Consider the following 20061-nt stretch of genomic DNA (forward strand, 5'->3'; position numbering starts at 1 on the left):
AGCTGGCCCCAGGCAACGTGAGAAGGGGAAAAGAGATTAGAGGCTATTTAAATGAGTCCACAAGAGAGCTCATGGGTTCTCCCTTCTTCATTTCCATTGTCATGCGTATCATCACCATCATCATCCTCATACTCAAGCTGGTTGAAGTTATTTATCCAGTAGCAACATGATATTAGCAGAACAGAGGACAACCATATGCATCCTTTTTGATTGCCATTCATTGATACTCACACTCACACGTTATTACACGCCGAATTAACCACATTTTATGAGTTGGAACTTTCCTTAATTTCTGCTCTTAGTCTCACACAGACAGAAATTCAATTAGACCATCCACTGTATAACTCAAGCTTATGTCTTTATTTCAGGTCATTCCACTACATGATTATATCAATTTTTTGATGGTGAAATACAGCAATCGTGCTTTATCAGTTATTTTGAATCCTTTTCAAAGTAATCACAATGATATGAGATTGCTGTTTCCAAACACGTTTCACCACTACTTTTATAAAACTTTGAGTCACAAATTATATCATCCCTGCTCAGTCAGACAGATAATGTATATTTCTAAGGGAGAATGCAGCCCTCAAATGACAGTTTAACCCCCATGTGGTCCTAATTATTGGATCAGAGAAGAGTTACCCTGCACCTCCCACTCATTGCTATTTCTGTTGCATCCATTAAATCACAAGATGAAACTGTTGTTGTGAGAGATAGAATGAGCAATTCTTCTTTTTGTCTCCATACAAGCATCCAGTGAGAAAGGCTGTTGTCAGATGTCCTTCGGTCCTTTCTTTGAAAAACGTATTGTTCCTGGCCTGGTGCTCACATCTTTGCCTGCGAGTCCAAAGTTTTCAAACACTTACAGAGCACCTAGTACGTCCAGGTACATCTTTGCACATGCTACTTGCCAATTTCCTTTGACGCTCAGATCCCCCAAAATGCGTTCGTGTTTTGGAGATGTAAAGCTAAAAAGCGAAAATATCGGACGCGTGCAGTGTGGCGTTAGAGGTGGCCTGCGACACTACATCTAAAGCCCATCTCCAGGTGCCTGGGAGGGGGGAGGGAGGAGGGGGAGGGGGGGGGGGGCCTCAACGCTGGCGAGAGAACAGGTTCCTCAGAGCGTTGTTGTAGTTCTTGTTGAAGGCCGTGTAGATGAGCGGGTTGAAGAAAGAGTTGGAGTAGCCCAGCCAGAGGAAGATGCTCTTCCAGATGGGCGGGATGTAACAGGAGCAGAGGGGCACGATGAGCTCCGTGATGAAGAAGGGGATCCAGCACAGGACGAAGACCCCGATGAGGATGCCCACCATGAGGGCCGCCTTCTTCTCCTTCTGCTCGCGCCACGTGTCGCCGTCTGTCTGGAATGTAACGGTGGCGTGGCGGACGTTGAAGACCATCTGGGGCTGCCGGGAGGCCTCCTTCACCTGTCAATCACACCATCAGCCTGTCAGGAAATCATTCCGCCTAACTGTCAGTCAAGGAACATTACAAGGGATGTACATTGGTATAAAAGAACCAACCTATCTGGCACCGGAAATCTGGCAAGTGAAAAACACTTTAACGAGCACTCTTGGCATCGACCACATTTTTGATTGCCCTCTCAGAGGGCAAAACAGTACAACAAAATGAACAAATAAAGAAATGCCTTCAAATGTAAAACCTTCTGCCTCGCCTGAAGCTCCTCAGTCACCCACCCACACGTTGGTTTCTAAGTCACCTCTCCTACCGTGGCAGCTCCTTCAATACCGACAATGTCTTTGGAACCACACTCACCTGCCACGGGAAAACCAAAGCTTAACCGCTTGGCTGAGCTGCTTGTCTTAATATTCCGTAAACGCATTCATGTGTGTTTGTGTGCACACCATGTGAACACATCAAACTGTGTGGCCAGTATGTGTGCGTGAGACGACGCTGGTTAGGAGTGGGAGTTGAGGAAATGCTCAGTCAAATCAATGCAGATCAGTTGATCTTGCAGAACGGGGTGGACAAGTCAAGAAGGATGATCCTCAATGAAAGAGTATGGAGAGAACCAAACCATACATCTTTGGCAGGAGAGAAAGGGTTTTATACTGTTGAAAGTGCACCCAAAGGACGAGAACTGGGAATCTGTCCGAGTCCTGAGTCCTTTTAATGGAAATGTCCGACATTCAAAGACGTCAGACTGTGTTAACCTGTCATGAAAGCATTTCCATGTTTCCAATATGAAATACTGTGGAGGGAAGACTCCCCTGGCACCGGCACTGCGCCTATAATGTTTTGGGATACATTAAGCTTGCAGGAAGGTCATACATCCATACAGAGGGGTAGACTATGGAAGGATACATGGTGTAAATGGATTAGTTCAGGCAGGGCAGAAGTTCAGAGTGCTTCACCATACTGCCTCAATTCATGGTCTGATGAATCATTTTGTCCAGGGATTTGTAGACCCTTCAAGTCACAACCCCGCTGTCTGTGCTTTTAACTGGCCTGAAAGCATGCAGGCTTGTTAATCCCTCTTCGAGAAGTTCTTTACATAAATAACTTGACAGGGTATTTGATGAGCTGTGGTGATGTGACTTCATTGGTATACAGTAGCATATTTATTACTCCTTTTATTCATTCCTTTATTTAGTTATTCATTCGCTTCTAAGTACAATCCAAAGGGATTCTACAAAATAAACATCCAAGCCTAATTTGAAGCCAAAGGCCCTCAGCATTCAGTGGACAACTGCCAAGGATGGACCTAGCAAAGATCTCTGATAAACCAATTTATTTCCAATCAGTAACTACAGCATTCTCTGTAGTTCAACAGGTGCATAAACAAAATGCCCACAGTAGCTTCTCAGCATTTTGTATTTTGATATTCTTTCCTTCATATTTTTCAAGCTGGCTGCATCCACACCCACCCATCTCACCGAGGATGTTGCATCGGAATGCTGCAGGATATTACAGCCACAAAGAATGTCAACAAGAGAGGGTGCAAGGCAGGCAGGAAGTTCCTGCACAGTCTGTGCACAGGATGAAACGGCCTGATTGGAAGTGTTTGCTTGGTCTTATCAAGTGTGGTCGGAGGCAGGGCGTCAGATGATTAGAAGGAAGCTCCACAGTAAGGAAGGTGCTGCACACCCCGGCATCGTTAAAGACGGAGGTATTTATAGACCTGCGCTTGCCTGCAGGCATTAACAACGTGGCGTGTTGGTTCCGGCGGTGGGGGTGGTTTTACTTATGTCTGTCTTCATGACTTTATTTCTTGCCTCCCTAAAGCTATAAAATATAGTTTTTTCAGTCTGTTTATGTGCTTGTGTCTGTAGGCTTCTGCTTATATATCTTTTAGAAGGTCAATACTAATGAGTTATTTCGTATAGAATATGGCAGGTAAGAGAGAGAGTGAAGCACCATTCACACAACACAAGGAATTTGGAGTCTGAACGGCATAAACATAACTAAGATCTGTAGTTTAGTCCACAGTATGTTTTCTGTCACTTGGGCTGTGCGATAAGGCAATACAATCTAAAACAAAGATGGGTGATCTAATGAGATCCTAACATCCTACTGAAGAAACAACATCAACAACGTTTACTGATAGATAATGGGAAAAGTACACAGCCGACAGTTAACTTACTGTTGTGTTTTCAGTACTGATATCGGCCTACATGTTTTCAAAAAATGATCAACAAAAGCCAAGAATCCACACAGGCAAGATCTACCGGCATACAATGTGAATCTCAATCACCTCAGCCATGGGCGTGATGGTGTTGTTCTTGCGCGAGCCGATGCGAAACTTGGCAGCCTTGTAGATCTTCCAGTAGACAAACAGCACCACACACAGCGGCAGGTAGAAAGCTCCGAAGGTGGAGAAGATGGTATAGGAAGGCTCCTGGCTCACCTGGCATTCCAACGCCCCCTCAGAGTAAGTCTCCCCCCAGCCAAAGAGTGGCGACAGGGAGATGACCGAGGACAGAAGCCAGGTGAGGGCGATCATCACGTTGGAAATCCTCTTCCTGGTTTTCAGAGTGTATTCCAGGTGCCTGGTGATCGACCAATAGCGGTCCAGGGCAATGGCGGTGACGTTCCAGATGCTGGCCGTGCAGCAGAGGACGTCGAAGGAGATCCACACCTGGCAGAGGACCCTGCCCAGTTTCCACAGACGCCCGTTCAGCTCATGGACCAGGCTGAGGGGCATCACGAGCGCCGCCACCATCACATCCGAGATCGCCATGGACGCCACCAGGTTGTGGGGCACGCGGTGGAAGGTCCGTACCCTCAAGATGGTCAACAGCACCAGGAGGTTCCACACGAACGTGGCCACCACCAGCATGGCGAGCAGCGTGAGCGTCAACACGCTGAACACAGAGAAGGGACGGTAGAAGTTGCCAGAGCCCAGGCCGTCCAAGGTGTCGCTGATGTTGGAGCTCACGCCGCTGGCGTTGGGGTGCGTCATGGTTGGCCCCTCCTGGTCGCTCACGGCTCTGGTGCTTGCGGAGTGCAGTCCGGTAGCACTGCCACAAGGGACACTTCCGACAGGCACATTCTGCTGCGGAAGGCAGGGGGTGAAGGAGAGAGTGAAGGAGGGATAAAGGAAGGAGAGAGAGGACAGGCAGAGGGAAAAGGATTGACAGAATGAGAGAGAAAGAAGAAAATAAGCATAAGAGTTATTTGGTTAGACAAAACAGGTCCCACAAAAAAAAACGGGACATCGAATGGATGGGGTAGATTGTACAATGACTGGTGAAAAGACACAAAGCCACAAAACTTTGATATGCAGCAAAACATACTTAAATCACTGAGCAGAAGCCATTCAGTGTCTCTTTTCAACAGTCACGTAACCAGCCTACAACTTTTATGAGTGATTTCCCTCACTGTTAATAAGGCTCCAAGGCATGTCTGGGGATTAATGAGTCTAAAGGGAACTTACACATTCAATTCCAAAGCTCCAGCACCAAGCTTGGATTTGCATTGACATCAATTATTCCCACAGCTTTAGTTAAAATTTGTGTAACTTAAGCCCTCATCAAGCTGCTTGTTTGGACAAAACAGTTCCAAAACAATACCCTGGGAATAATTCAATTGTTCATGCTGTAAAACAATATTGAATCCCCCCCCCCCCCCCCCCCCCCCGTTGCACACATTATCATATTCCTATTTTAGATTTCACTGACAGTTACATTTGGCAAAAAAGCATTCTTTATTTTAGAAACAATATGATTTATAGGGCACAGCAGAGCAGAGAATGAGCAGACAATGAGAAGCTTGAATGAAACTCATTCAAAAGGCAGAGACAGAAATTACTGCTGGCTGTGCCAACTTAAACTTTTCTATCTCGGTTCATGCAAACAATTAAAAATTGTCCTAGCCTATTTGGACATGAAAGTAAATATTTTGGCTGGTTAGTGTGGAGCAAACTGTACAAACATGGTAGTATTCAATTCAATTTTTGGGGAAAGAAATTGCGTGACAATACACAAATCATGTCCAGACAGATCTAGTGTAATTACCTCGCATCGGCTTCCCTGCGAGTCTCAATATACTTTCAAGGATTTCTAACTAAGATGTTTATCTTTTATGACGCACATGCACCCCATGAACATCCGACCACTACTGACTTCCATTAGCAGACATTTATCATATCTACTTCTCATTGACTGGCGTATCCCACTTAAAGAAAAATGATAGATGTTTGATAGATATTGGTTTTGTAGTCGCTTTCCATTTTAGATGAAGATCTTTGTTGATTCATCCATACAACCATTCTCAAGAAACCTGTGGCAGGAAAGTGTTTGTATTTTTAACAATGCTTTTGGGAAAGACTCCACTTACATCAAAATCAGCAACAACATGTTCTACGAAGATGTACAATGTTCTTTAAAATCGAAAGTACAGTTAGTGATTAGTGAACATGCAAGACCACGGCAACCCGTTGCTAAGCAGAAGGCCTGAGTGACATTGACACATCTGGTCCATAAGCTCCATAATATCACAAAAAAAAGAAATGGCAGGCTATGAAACCCTAATTGAGTGAGTGTTGTATTAGAAAAATGAATCAATATGATACTGTTCTTAGTCTGTACTCTCGCTAACAACATTGTAAGCAAAATATAGAGAAACCTTTGTTGCATCACAAATGTGTTTTGTATAAAATAGATCCACCTTTAATTTATAATGTAAAACTAGACTGTGGAAGATCAGAAGCAGACAAATTAAGTGGCATGGTCATTTTACCATACACCATGTCCCTAGTGACTTGATGGACAACAAATAAATAATTCACTCTTTGGCACAGGGTATAACAATCTAGGATGACTTTGAGAACCAGCCAAGTTTTTGACATTTCATAAAAACATTGCTTTGTGAGGTGACTGCAGAGTGCAAACAACACTACAAATTCCCACGACAGCATGTCACTCCAAACAGGCATGTGATAAAGCATTTGGGTAGAAAAGAAACACTGCCACTAGTAGTGTGGGAAAACACAAACACACCGACAGCACCTACATACAGTAGAATAGTATGGCACTTCTGTAGAATACTATGACACTTCTGACACTGATAAGGGTGTAATATCATATTTGCATGCATGTGATGTCATTACCTATGATGCATCTGATTATACCGGCTGGGCCTTGTCAGTAACCTTGGGGCTACTTCTGTCAGCCAAAGTAATGCCGCGGGCATTCTTCTAATCACAGAGCCAGACCGTTCTCGCTGGCCTACTGACAACTTCCCCTCACCCCTCTTCTATTAGCAAGTCCTGAGAGCCATGAAATTGCGCAAACGCATACAGAATAAAACAGGCAATCAAACATTCGGTGTTCACCAAAGACAGGGATCCAAGAGCCGCCCGCTAATCATAAGTGACAATCCTATCTCTCTGTCTCTCTTTCTTTCTTTATCTCTCCCTCTCTCATCTTTCACAAACAAACACACACACACACATACATCTAACAGGTGCCTTGTAGCGACAGACAGCTGTCACATGACATCTATTCATGGAGATGGACAGGACTTTGTGTCCCCCTTTGTTTTTCTCAGAGTTACACGACACACCTAGTGCTATTTCCTTTATTAACATACATGAGTCATTTCCTCAGGCTTTTACGCTCCCTTTGAATTGGAACGTAGTGTGAAAATTCACACAGGGCTTCAAAGACCGGTGGTCATACGAATCAGTACAATGTACAAAATCAAACTAAGGAAATACTGTCCTGTTACAGCTAAATGAGGATTATACTAACTGAAGAGGGCAATCCATTGGGTGTGAAGCCATCATTGGGAAATTACAGTCATGTCGATGCCAAGAATAGATAACCTTGAACGTGCATGGATTTATGACTACATCAGTGAAAAGCTCAAATTAGATGAAAAACAAAGGATTTTGAAGGATACACATAGAAGTATTACGACAAAATAATCCACAAAGTGCGATGAAATAACGGACATACAAGTTCAGTCAATTTTAACTCTCTGAATCTGTGTGTGTGACACCGTTTTCATTAAGAGGAGCAATTTGGTTTTTGGTCAGTCAAAACTCCCGGAAGAAACCTGTCAGATTGGTACATCTGTTTTATCTCATAAGCTTGATTACACGCTTACAGCTGACAGTAATCAACTAGTTGTTCTGTAGTCACAGCTAATTATGGAGTTCATGTAGGGCATTTATTTTCAATAATTAATTCAAGTCTTATTATGTAGCAAACAACACCATAAAGCATACTATCACAGAGTTAATATATAGACAATTTGCGTTCATGTTTGTGGCTTAAGATATTTTTAACCACTGCTGAGGAGATCCATTTCTACCCATAAGGTATTCTTTCACATTTGAGTCACGCTTAATCAACACCCGTTTAATACATTATCACCCTTGTCAGAACAAACTACTGTAGGCTACCGAACCAACCTTTGCCAGTGATGTGGAAGACAAAGTAGTCGTACATTTGAATCAAGTTGTCATGTATAGTTTATGCCAGACCTTAAATCTCGTCTCATAAATGTTTCCAAACAGTAACTTACCCCTCTTCACATTTTAAAGGAAATAAGTCCTTCGTAGAAAAATAATGGACCTCTCCGTCCTTGCTTTCCAGTCCGTTGCTTTTGCTCGCTATACCCCGTGCGTGAAACTCGGTGTGTTTATTATACCAGCACCTCGCGCCAGAGACACAGCGGTGTTGGAATGAACCAAGGCAGACAGAAGGGGGAAATACAACTTCCCTACGCTTGCTTTTCTGCATGAAACACATGTATGGTCGAGATGTTATCCATAAAAACATTCAGCAGGAACTTTGAGTACATGAGAAAGACAACATTTTGACGACCGTAACACATTTCTGTACAGTTATGTCAATAACTAAGCACTACATTAAACCTACCTTGTGGGCTGATATCTGGCATAACAGAAATCGGTTCATGTTTAAAAGTGACCTATTCGTTAATGCAAGTTTGCCAATGCACCAACCTATGCCACTCCCATCTGGAATACAATTTATTCATTTTTGCGCTTAATCAATTTCGTATCCGTGCACGGGGCTGGTATTTAAATTGCAATCAAGTTTATTTTGGCTGAATGCAATGAGAGATCCCCAGCGGGACTTCTTGCCTTAGTCCTGAAAATTATTTAATCTCCCTCGGTGCATTGCTTAATTAAATTCACACAATTCAGTACCAGCACCTTCTCTAAAATCAACGGATGGCTATGATGCAGTTTCAATAAATGCTAATGCTTTCCAGAACTTTTTTTCGAATACAGAATGTTGTTTTGTACGGTTAGATTTTTGGGGGGAGGATTACATTTGAGATCAAGCAGGTCATGTTGGATGTACTGCTGCGACAGCTTAGGTTTGGAACCATGGACAGCGAAACTACTGTTTCAGCACCATGGACAGCTTCCGCATTCTGATTTGTACTCTACAACTGAAGCCCTGCAACCCTGAAGCCCTCAACGCTGCTCTGGGATGGGCCGAACTAGATGAATAATCATGCAAGATAATGCGTGTAGCTGTGGAGGTATTAATGCAAAACACTTAAGGTGTCTCCATTAGTGTTATGTAAATCATTGTTTATATTAATCATATATGTCCCATTGGTGAGTCAGCTGTTTATGAATTATAATATATAACGTACATAGCAAGTACATATACATAATGTACCACCCAAGGTCAGAATGTCTTTTTTCCACTGTATGTCATCTGACCATTACTTGGATTTCCCTCCACATTCTCTGCAGACACTAAGCATGGCACTCTACCATAACCAGACTGAATCCCTCCTTAGATACAGCTTGAACTCATGTCATCTGATTGTAAAGAGTCATGTCCTCTGCAATGACTCAAGAGATCTGACCTCTGTAGGTTGTACCCACTGTCTGACATGCCTCAGATCTAAAAGGACCTCAGGAGGGAATCAGTTCTCTGTTGGCGACTGCTTGGATTTAACGACTGGGATACATATACAATGCACAATAGGTTCAGACACAGTGAATCACTAGATCAAGTCACAACAAAACAGAACCTTCAGACAAATAGGAACATCTAATCTAAACAAATCAAATCAGCGATGGTCGATGTGAGTCTCCAAAGTGGTGACAAGAGTGTGGTGCTTCATGTTTATTCCAGGCAGGCTATTTAAAAAACAAAAATTCAAGAGAGTACAAAAGATGTGTCTGCACTACAGAAACCCTAATCATACAGAAAAACAATTGGACAGAATACAGACCTCCTTTAGACACGTCATGGTTCAGTACGTGGAGCCCGGTAGATAGAATCATGTTTACTCTGTTTCCTTTTCCTCTAGCATTCGAGGACCACAGACACACCTTCCAAAGTTCCTGTCAAGCCTTACAACCACTCTTGGAGAGAGTGCTGGAAAATAAGCGTTGACCTGGAGGCCAAAAAGGATTCATTAAAAGGTTCCAGGTAAAACCCTTTTCCATGTCAAGAAACCATACAGGTTCATGAAACTGCACCATTTCAAAGGTTATCCTTGAAGAAAAAGATAGAGACGGAAATTGTTTTTGCAAAGGAGCCCTGTGATTGGGGAGCTGGTTAGTGTGAGGTGCGGTGAGAGTAACCTGGTCAGTCTTGTGCTAAGCTGTCCATGTGCTGAGGTAGGCAGGCACTTTAGATATATCTGATGGAGAATAGCTGTTCAAATTGAGTGGATGTAGTGATGAAAGCACAAGTCCCAACCTGTCCGAGAGAGGAGGATATTGCAGAACAAAAATGAATGAGCCTCTAAGCTAGCACTACCTTATTTAGTTAACTGAGCATGTCTTTGCCACAGCATGTCCACAACTAAGTATGTTTGCACACCTTGTGGCTTCATTATAATTCACAAGAGCACTTCTCACCTCAATTTTTTTTTTCAAATAAATATTTAATGGCGCATTTCCAACAGGGTGCACAATTATGAAGAATCTAACTATCTTGCGATTAGATTTTCTTTGAATGTAGAAGTACGACCACATTTGAATTCCACTGCATCATGCAGACTCTGCTACAGGAAGATGTGGCACTGTGTTTGCCAGTGCAGTTTACCCACTCCTTAGCTATGGAATTCCATTGATTGTCAATTTTTCCAAGGTCAAACTTGCGGTCAGAGGCTTGTTACATAATTCATTTTTTTGTAAGCTCCTTTTTTCTCTCTCTGGTCATCACTTTTTCAGCTTCCCCTGCTCCTGGCTAAAGACTTGGGTGAATTTGGGTAATCTGGGACATTGGGTAATGTGGGACACCTAAATCCCAGAGTGTTTTCTTCCCTGCTATGACAATGTCTAGTCCAAAGAACTTTGACTCTAGGTTTAGCATGGATGTTATGTGATTGAAATCTTTTGGTCAGTGTCCATGGTAACACTCTGTGAACCTAACCTACTCGCTAGCAGGTTTTCTTCGACAAGCTCTGCATTTCTACCTATCCCCTCCCACTTTCTGAGCCTGATACAGTTGGCAGACATAAGGTGTCCTTTCCTGGTTCAGCCAACCGATCTCGAACAAAATTGAATTCATTTTGTTATGTGCCAGGAGAGGATTTTAAGACTGCTATTTGTTGGCTTTAATTCCCTAATGTTAACGTTACCGTTTCCTGTGACACTCCACTCCATCCCTTTATTTAGCAACATTCTCAGTCTCTACATCGCTAATGTTACACACCGTGGACGTGCACTCAGAACCGACCAAATGCTTTCTGGCACTGAAATAAAGACCATGTACCCTCCTCTAACTGGTGTCCCAGCAAATCAATTTCAAGATTTTAGGAAATTGTCAAAGTAAAGTTAAATAAAATAAACATTTAATAACATTGCAAATGAACTAAATTAATTACAAGGCAAACATGTTAGAAAATGAAGGTTAACTCTTACCTACTCTTCCATGATTATTGTAAACCAGAGATAGAAAGCAAGAGGTGAGGAAGGAGTTGGACAAGCCAGAACTGAGGAGAAGATCTCCAGAGATCAAGAATCAAGAATTGTAATCCATTTCTGCTGGAGCTTACACAATCATGTGGAGGTTCTGTTTACAAAGAAATTGTGTGATCAAGATTTTGATGACTGGTTTGTTTCTGTTAATCAAACGTGATAAGCTGTAAGCAGCTCTGTAAATAATGATGTTCCACATAAAATGTATGAACACACAACATGTCTTAGATTGAGTGCTTGAAATAAAGAATGTCTCAGTCTAACTTATGGCTTCTAACTTATCTCAATGATGTGTTTGTTTTTTCTTAACCATGATTTTGTCTGACTCGTCTGACTTGTTTGACTAACGAAGAATGATAGAGTAGCTATGTACCACTTCATGTCTTGGGTCTCCCACTTTTCTATAGTGGATGAGTCCCCAAGTTGGCATCTGCCTAGTAACTTTCACATTCAGTCCAAATCTAATTACAATTAATATTCTAAGGCATATTAAGCTTGTCTAGAACCCTAAATGTCGCTAGTGAGTTTTTCATGTTTATGAATTAGATATCATCAAGCAGTCAAAGGGCCTTTAAAGCTTTGAGTGCTTGTTGCATAACCTAATTTAACAAGGCAACATCTCACTTCCAATTGCACATTTTCAGAATGTGCCAGGTTGGAATTGAACCTCCTTGAGTGTTATGTATAGCATTTAATGAAAATGCAGTATCCTATACTGTATATCAAAGAGTTCATTGAAAATCTTGTGTAATGTAACTCATTCCACAGAGATGACTCATGGAATGTATTGTAGTAACCCATGGCTAAATATGGCCATCTCTGAAAATGTATGCCTGCTCTTATTTGCTATGTTAAATAGTTAAAAAGCTTCACTTAAATAAAAAATGGAGAAACCCATTTTAAAATTGATTTCTTCCTCACAGACAACTTTCAATTCAAATTGTTAATGAATTTTTGAAGGACTTTAGAACTTGAGAACATTGGTTAATTGTGTCTGTTCTGGCTGTAAAGATCCCCGGACTCAGCCTTTGGGTGAATTGCCTGAGGTAATGCTTTCAAAAAATGAAAAATGTATATGAGTACCCTAGGAAGGTCATGTGCCAGAAAATATGGACGGGAGACATCAATCTGGCCCTGCTTAGCGAGAGACCTGCCCAGGTAAAGTAGGTTACACTTCCCATCTCAGTCTCAAATTACATTCATATTCTTAAGAGCACTGTGTGACCACTTCAGCATGAATTTGATACATCACAGACAACTGACAAAAACGATCTATACCATTGTAATGTTATTGTCAGTGTCAATCTGTCCATTGTATATATTGAGGATGGAGAGGCATCTTTAACCTCTTCAGAAACATTTGGAGTGTTTGACTTGACTAGGACTACTTCCAGATAACCCTCCTTCAAACCCCATCTCTCAGTTCAACACAAAACAAATAGAATGTTGCTGGGAAGCACTCTAGCCAGAAATTCTTTTTCTGGTGTTTTCCGTGCAATGTGTCACCATCATCTCCGGCTCCAATCGGGGCCGCCTCTAGGACGCTGGGGGTGAGTGTGTGTGAGTGTGTGTGAAGGGCCTGATCTTCTCTAATGTGCTGCAATCAAAGAGCACTGTGGGGGAACAATGTGCCAGGCTCTGGAGACTGACCCCTCGACAGACCGCTCCTGATGAGGTGGCCTCCATACATCCAGGACAGTCAGAGATGGCTGGCCTGTTATTATGCATCAGGGAACAAATCAGGCATGCGACTGCCTCTCTCGCCCTCTCCTTCAGATATTTAAATGTGAGGGTTCTGTGCTTCGGGTGAGGGTGACGAAAGAGGATGGGCCTGACTTTTGTGGTCCCTTTTTCATAAAAGCCATGTGATGATTTCTTGTCCCCACCTGAACCTTTTCTGTCTAACCATTAATGGTAATGGGACCTAAAACAGAATAGAATCCGATTCATCATGGTAAATTCAACAGCTCTGAATGTGCTGTTTAATGGAGTCTAGGATACTGTTGAGACTTAAGTAGTGTGTTATCATCAGAATAAATGGTTTAAAAAAATGCTATTGTCATATATTTTAAGGTACTAATGTTCTGGTTCTTTTGTCATGTATCTACTCTACATCTTCACATTAACCAGATTAAATTAGAAGAGTTGGTGAAGTGATTCTTAAAGTACCTCTGTACCATATACAGTATGTGACAGTTGCTGATAATCTTTCCTATTGTAGGCCATATTGAATGATATATTAACATTTGTATTGCCCCATACTGTATTCTGGCCCTCTTTCAGCAGGTTTTCCTGAACTTTGCTATAATTTACGTGTCAGCATTACAGAGTGTGATATGAGGGTGAAAGGTTTTTTCAAGGCTTCTCCTTCCAAGCTCCATGGTGATGGAATGATGTCACCATTTAACTACACCTCTTCAAAACCCACCTGGACTGATGACTTTCCCCCTGGGTTAAGAGCACCGAACGCTGCACTTAGCAATACATTACTTTCTGAGATTGTGTTATGGCAAGCATCTGCTAAATGAATACAATGTAAAAATACGGGATCATATTTGCTGAAATAGAGAATGTAGATCGAATGCTTCACACACTGCAGTGTGTCTAGTATAACAAATTATTTTAAGAACACTACTATGTTGGGGACTCAAATGCATTCGTAGCTAAATCTAAGTTACATTTCAGCTTCTGTGTTGTTTATTTCTTTATACCAACTATCCTATATATTATGTGTCTGGAGGATATATAGGATTGGAGCCAGGCACTGTTGATAGACCGTCTGCCTGGCAATATACATGATGTACTTCTGGATGATGTGGTTATCCTAATGTGGACTGGGAGCCCACGCAGGTCAGCTTGCTGATCTAACTACAGGAGTTCATCTTTTTCTTGCAAACCATTAGAAAGGATCATGATTTTGAGGATCATGTTGTTTAATTGTAAACTGTTTAACTACATGCTCTTCTGGTCAGATCAGAATTCTGTCAACCCATTAAATCATGTTTACATTGGATGGAAAATCATTTGAAAACACTTCAGAGAGATGGATCTTGTCTGGACACTAGTACTTCAGATATACTCAATAGTTGTATTCTTATTATTTTCAATTATTATTATATTTATTGAATAGCAAATTCAGAGCATTGTATTTCAAATTATTTGTTGAATAACCACTTACTAACCCCGTGGTTTGGAAATTAGACCAGTTGCCAAAAGGTCGATTTGAGTCATCGCTAGCGGGACTACTTACATAACCTAAACAGGATAAAAGGTTGTTCACAACAGTTACTGCCTACTGTAGTGCCCTTCAGTAAGGCACTTGACCACAACAACTTTGCCACTAGGGGTGCTGCTCAAACAGGGGGCACCTGTGCTAGACATGTGTCATTACTAAGTGGTTCATAACATCTATCATGAAATTATGTGAGAATTCTTAGCGCTACTAGCTTGTTTGCTGGGTAGCATTTCAATCTTATTTCTGGAGTTGATCAATTTATTAGTTCCTGACGTTAGAAATGAAATGACACCGAAATTAGAACCCTATCTCTTTCTCTGTATAATTATTTGAAAAACTTGAGAATGCAAATGTGGTTGTCTGGTTTATTTTTTAATAGGGAAAAAGCTTGGGAGAATTGCAAAAAAAGAATTACGGATGGTAAAACGACTCCCCTTTCCACAGCAACCCGACATCATTCTCAAATGTTTCCCTCCAGAGGCTGGTTCCTTTTCACTCATGTGGTGGTTATAAAAATTCACATCTATTTGGTAAAAGACACAAGTTTGAGGCACACAGATTAAAAGCCTGGTTTAAGCATGCTTTTAATCATTCTCCAAATATGTGTCCCTCAAATGCTTGTGTCTACAAATCATTTTCTCTCAACTGACATCTATAAAGTACACAACCACATTTTATATCTGACCTCATAACCCTGTCAATGTATTTATAGATTAATGCTGAAGTTGACATCCAATTGATGAGGAACCCAATAAATCCAAGGCTCAGTACGTCCTATCATAAAATAATTCATTTTCTGCATGGTTGACTTAAATGTTCAAGGTTACACTTGTAATGGTACAGTTTCCACTCTAGACAGTATGGTACAAACTGCTGTGCTCTATAGATAGTTGGACTGATGCCTGTAGCTCTGTGGCATACTATAACGCCTTACATAAACAATGTTAGGCATGATCAACCATCAACAATCTGAGCAATCTTAACACATACTGGAATGATAAAAGCATTCAGCCCATAGGACCTTTATGTATTCCAATATAGCTGGAGGGACACCTGTAAAATATAATCAAGTGGAATAAACTACCACCCCTCTTTTCTACATCGACAACATACTAACAGCGTAATAAGAGAGGTATTCTTAACGAATACATATATGAAAGGATTCAAGTGCAACCATTGCATGACTTTGATTGTGTAAATTAGCATGAGCTCACGCAGCTCATAAAGCCGACACTGCCAGCAGCTGTCAGAACAAATTGTTTCTCGCATCGACAAAGCAGAAGTACTGTATGTGTAGAGTGTAGCAAACAGCTTCCATCTCAAAGCATGATTTTTACACTCTGTCAGACAGTCATTCATGTGTTTCCTCAACAAAGGTTAAGCTGTTCTCTTGGAAGCTGACTTAAATGCAGACAAACGTTTCAGTACTAGAACATGCTGGTCCTTAGCATGATGGGATGGAGGAGCTTAAAGAGTCCTAACTATACGGAATCAGAGTAGATAGAGCAGCATGGTTCTGAATGTTAAGCACCTGTCAAATGGAGGGGTCTATTTCTACACACAGTAAATGCTTTTTTCCATTCAGCAAAGTTGTCTTATTGATATGCTGCCCCCTGTTGGTAGTTTCTGTGAGGTGCATTACACATAACAACTTGGTACAAGGTTTCACCTTGCCACAAAAGAGGCGCATCATTTAATCCAAGGTAACTTGTTCCTTAATTCTGGCAGTAAACTGGATTGGCGATGGCAAATTCCTTGCTGTTTGCGCCAACTTGCTGGCACACAGTCTTACACCCGTCAAGTGGGGGGTGGGGATGTGTGTCAGAGGAATCGGAGGCCTCATCAGTGTAGAAGCAAGCAGCAATCAGGAGCACACAGTTCAGGACGGTCGCTGTGAGCATGAGGACACCTGAGACAGGAACGGTTACAACAGCAGCTCACAAGAGGATCAGTCCACATTTCACCTGTCTTGAAATAGATTACTGGAAGCTGCGCACATTACTTTTGTTTATAATATAGTGTTGCACTTGTATTGCGCTGCAGATTTATTAGTACTGTACTGTCACTACAAAATAGTTATACAGTAGTAACTAAATAGATAGCGAATTATATCTAGAGTATACTGTACAGTCCCACTGTAACATTGTTTTAGATCGTATATCTTACCACAGTAGACAGTATTGGGGGCTAGGTTGTGGACATGGTAGCCCCTGGTGAACATAGCCCCCAAGCCCAAAACCAAGACTGGGTAGACGGTGAAGGTGTAGCGGATATACTTGGAGAGGAAAAGTATTTGAATAGCAAACCTGAGAGTCAAAAGACAATACACGATTGGGAAAAAAACGTTAAATGTTAAATAATAATTGTTATTCAAACCAAAAGAACATTTTAGCTTCAAACAATAAACATTTGTAGATTTTGGCAACAACAATGTGGACCTAATTTCAAATACAGTCTGAATCAAGCATTGTCTAATAACTTATATTCCTCTTTCTGCCAGCATGATGGTAACAGCTACCCTGTTACAGAACCTACCAGAGCATCATCCCCAGTAGGATTAATATCAGGACCACAGAGCTGACCATTGGGTCCTGCAGACCAGCCTTGTGCTTCAAGACTACCCCCAAACACACCAGGGTCTCCAGGAGGGTCCACCAGGCAAACATCACCAGCCCGTTCTGGGTCTGTCCCCCAGAACCCGGGACAAAACAGCACAGGGTTTATGGATGCAAGGTGGCAAACTATTGTTAAAGGTGTTTAGAGGTGTACAGTCATTTTGCTAGAATAATGAGTAGATTTGAGTAGATTAATTGTTGTAAGTGGACCTTTGTGAAATGGCACAGGTGCTCATGCAGGTATATGCATGCATGGTTGTAGGAGCAAATGTTATATATTTATCAGCTTTTTACTGTGGTATAAAATGAACATTCAGATATGTCTGTGACAGGTGAAGTGCAAAGGTAAGCCAGTGTGTTAAGAAGATACCATAGAAATTTTATGGTATTTGATATTGCTACCATATGTTGATTGAGATATCTTATCAAAGGTCATGATTCATCATGTAATTGCAGGACTTTGAGAAGTGTTAAACTACGTGGACAAAAGTGGAAATAGGCGTCAGTTTCTTTGACAACGATTTGTCAATGTTTTGAGAGCAACACATTCCATGTAATTTCACATTCTCTACATGTGCAGACTTCCCCTAGGTCATCCTTATCGGATTTCCATGAATCCCAATTTTGGATTCTTGTTTTCGATTTTCAACTTTGCATACATTATTATAATTTTTGTAAAACTTTTACATAGGATACGTGATTAACCAATGTCAACATTTTCATTCATTCAAATATAATCTCATGTTTGAAACCATTGCTGTGAAAAATCCTCTGGAGCAAGGGACAGGATATGAGCTCACCAAATAGCGTGTGCACCAGACCTCCTTAGGGTTGTTGATGGCCAGCCATGCTCTGTGACGGTACAAGTTGCAGTAGGACATATACAGCATGAAGAAGCTTAGGAACGGCACCATCAACTTGAAAAACAGAGTTCCCAGAAGATCCCTGGACGTGTGAAAAAAAAAAAAAAATTTCTTAGATGACTACAAGCTGAATTGTTTTACTCTGTAGTCTGTGCCTGCTGCCCTATGGTATTATTCTAAAGTGGACCAAATATGAACGTCACTTACTGCTTGTCCCATAGAAACATCCCACCAATCCTTGCAGCGTTAATCACAACCCACATGAGGAAGAATGCTGGGGGATGGATCTCAGGGTTGTAGCACAAGGGGCTGAAAGTATTCCTCACAGACACATTGGACCATAACAGAGATTTGACAACCACAATAGAAGCTCTATTACTTTGTTCCTGTGCCTCAAGCTCATTCACATGAAAACAACTGACCTTATTACAGATCAGTTCATTAGCATGCTAGGTGAACTTAAGATCCCTATTATTAAGGTATGAGATTTTAAAACACATCTACCAGAAGTAGTCTAGGATTGCAATGCTGTCTAACATCACTCCCACTATTCTCTAGGTGATTTGGATGGGATACCTTTTGAACACGGTGAAGGCAGAGTGCAGGAGCCAGGCAGCATTCCAGGCCTGGACCAGGATCCAGGTGTACCTTGCCCACCTGTCCATGGCCACGTCCAGAGGGAACGTCTCAGAAACTATGGCTGGTGAGTTCCTGTACAAACCTGTCAAGGAAATCAATTTTGATAGCTGTCAAAAGACAGTGCCTATGCCTGTACAATTTCAATCAAAGTCTCAAGGAAAATTATCATACATTTGAGAAAACTCAATTATTTTTCCCACATTATATTGCAGGCATAAAATAAAATGTGAAGACCTCAGTGGTGGTTTGCTGTGAGATTACACAGGATTGACACATGAGACAGAGCACACACAATCTGTAACAAAAACTTGTGTGCAGACAGTTCCATCTCTAAAGCTCTTATAAAACTTGGAATTAACTTCAAACAGGATTCTGTGAGTAGCGCTCTATCAACGACTGTGAGAAACGCCTTAGGTGCCAAAGTTCATGATGAAATGTTCACTGTAATGTCATTTATATGTAAACGTATGCAGGAAAATACATCTCAAAGGAAATACAATTATGAAAATAGCTTTTCTGCTTGATTGATGCATCCTCAGAATATTTATCCATGAAAAGATGCATCTAATCAGACAAACACAACTAATAACACCAAAAACAATCAAAAACCCAAGACCATATTTTGGGGTTCAAATTACACATTATTCCTGTCTACTTCATGTCCTACAAGTTAAGATTAAGAATGATCAACTAAAGATATCAAAAAGTTACACTACAGTGTAAATGATCATACTCACCATCAGATGTTTTAAGTTCTAATCCTAGTACGTGAAAGGTCTCAGAAAATAGCTGGCTAGCGATGGCCAGTATTATGCTTGCAGAGTGAAGTAGCATATAACGGTGACCTTCCATTCTGGCTCAGAGTGAAGATGCAAGGGAAGCCCTTGATATCTGGATGTCAGCTGAAGGAGAGAAAACTCATTCACACACTTATGTCTCTTATAAAAACATTCTCTACCACTTTGGACTTTGGGCAAAGATGCAGTCAAGCAGTGAGTTTATGGTGGTGTGTGTGTCTGTCAGCACGCATTTGTGTGTGTTGCGTACATGCCTGTGTGCGTGTGCACATCTGCGTCTAAGTGGAGGTGTGTTAAAGAAGTTATCGAGGTTGGTAACTTTATTGTATGCACAGTGCAAATGGGTTTATTGCAAGTCACTGATTTATATCAAAATATTTTATGGAGTAATAGTGATAAATAAAGTAGCCAAGTAACCCTTTCTGTTCAACTTAAACATGTTACATTTTAAATACTAAAATATGTTTACATTTTCTACTCAATATTCATTGAGGTCAACAGTAGAAGCCAGACTACCAAAAGTGCC

The 20061-nt window shown here is 41.3% G+C and overlaps 2 protein-coding genes across 2 annotated transcripts; both read right to left on the bottom strand.

Annotated features, from left to right (window-relative positions):
* Window positions 1-1091: 1091 nt before the first annotated feature.
* htr5ab (5-hydroxytryptamine (serotonin) receptor 5A, genome duplicate b) lies at window positions 1092-8078 on the bottom strand. Its single transcript, XM_047024026.1, has 3 exons — window positions 7990-8078; window positions 3713-4513; window positions 1092-1424 (listed from the first exon to the last, which is right to left on the bottom strand). The coding sequence occupies exons 2-3, from the start codon at window positions 4418-4420 to the stop codon at window positions 1092-1094; spliced, it is 1041 nt and encodes a 346-aa protein (XP_046879982.1). The 5' UTR covers window positions 4421-4513; window positions 7990-8078.
* Window positions 8079-15823: 7745 nt separating this feature from the next.
* Window positions 15824-19613, bottom strand: LOC124470397. The gene is made up of 7 exons (XM_047024255.1): window positions 19476-19613; window positions 18676-18820; window positions 18307-18420; window positions 18037-18181; window positions 17157-17305; window positions 16788-16927; window positions 15824-16530 (listed from the first exon to the last, which is right to left on the bottom strand). The coding sequence occupies exons 1-7, from the start codon at window positions 19588-19590 to the stop codon at window positions 16337-16339; spliced, it is 1002 nt and encodes a 333-aa protein (XP_046880211.1). The 5' UTR covers window positions 19591-19613; the 3' UTR covers window positions 15824-16336.
* Between the last annotated feature and the right edge of the window lie 448 nt (window positions 19614-20061).

This window comes from Hypomesus transpacificus, chromosome 8, assembly GCF_021917145.1.
Source record: "Hypomesus transpacificus isolate Combined female chromosome 8, fHypTra1, whole genome shotgun sequence".
NCBI classification, from domain to species: domain Eukaryota; kingdom Metazoa; phylum Chordata; class Actinopteri; order Osmeriformes; family Osmeridae; genus Hypomesus; species Hypomesus transpacificus.

Bases quoted from the DNA above. Each gene is read 5' to 3' on its own strand.
- htr5ab (XM_047024026.1), bottom strand. From the start codon at position 4,420: ATGACGCACCCCAACGCCAGCGGCGTGAGCTCCAACATCAGCGACACC. The intron at 1,425-3,712 runs GTGATTGAGATT...TGTGATTGACAG, and splicing joins CCATCACGCCCATGGCTGAG to GTGAAGGAGGCCTCCCGGCA.
- LOC124470397 (XM_047024255.1), bottom strand. From the start codon at position 19,590: ATGGAAGGTCACCGTTATATGCTACTTCACTCTGCAAGCATAATACTG. The intron at 18,821-19,475 runs GTGAGTATGATC...TTTCCTTGACAG, and splicing joins AGAACTTAAAACATCTGATG to GTTTGTACAGGAACTCACCA. The intron at 17,306-18,036 runs GTGAGCTCATAT...TCTGGGGGACAG, and splicing joins TCTGGTGCACACGCTATTTG to ACCCAGAACGGGCTGGTGAT.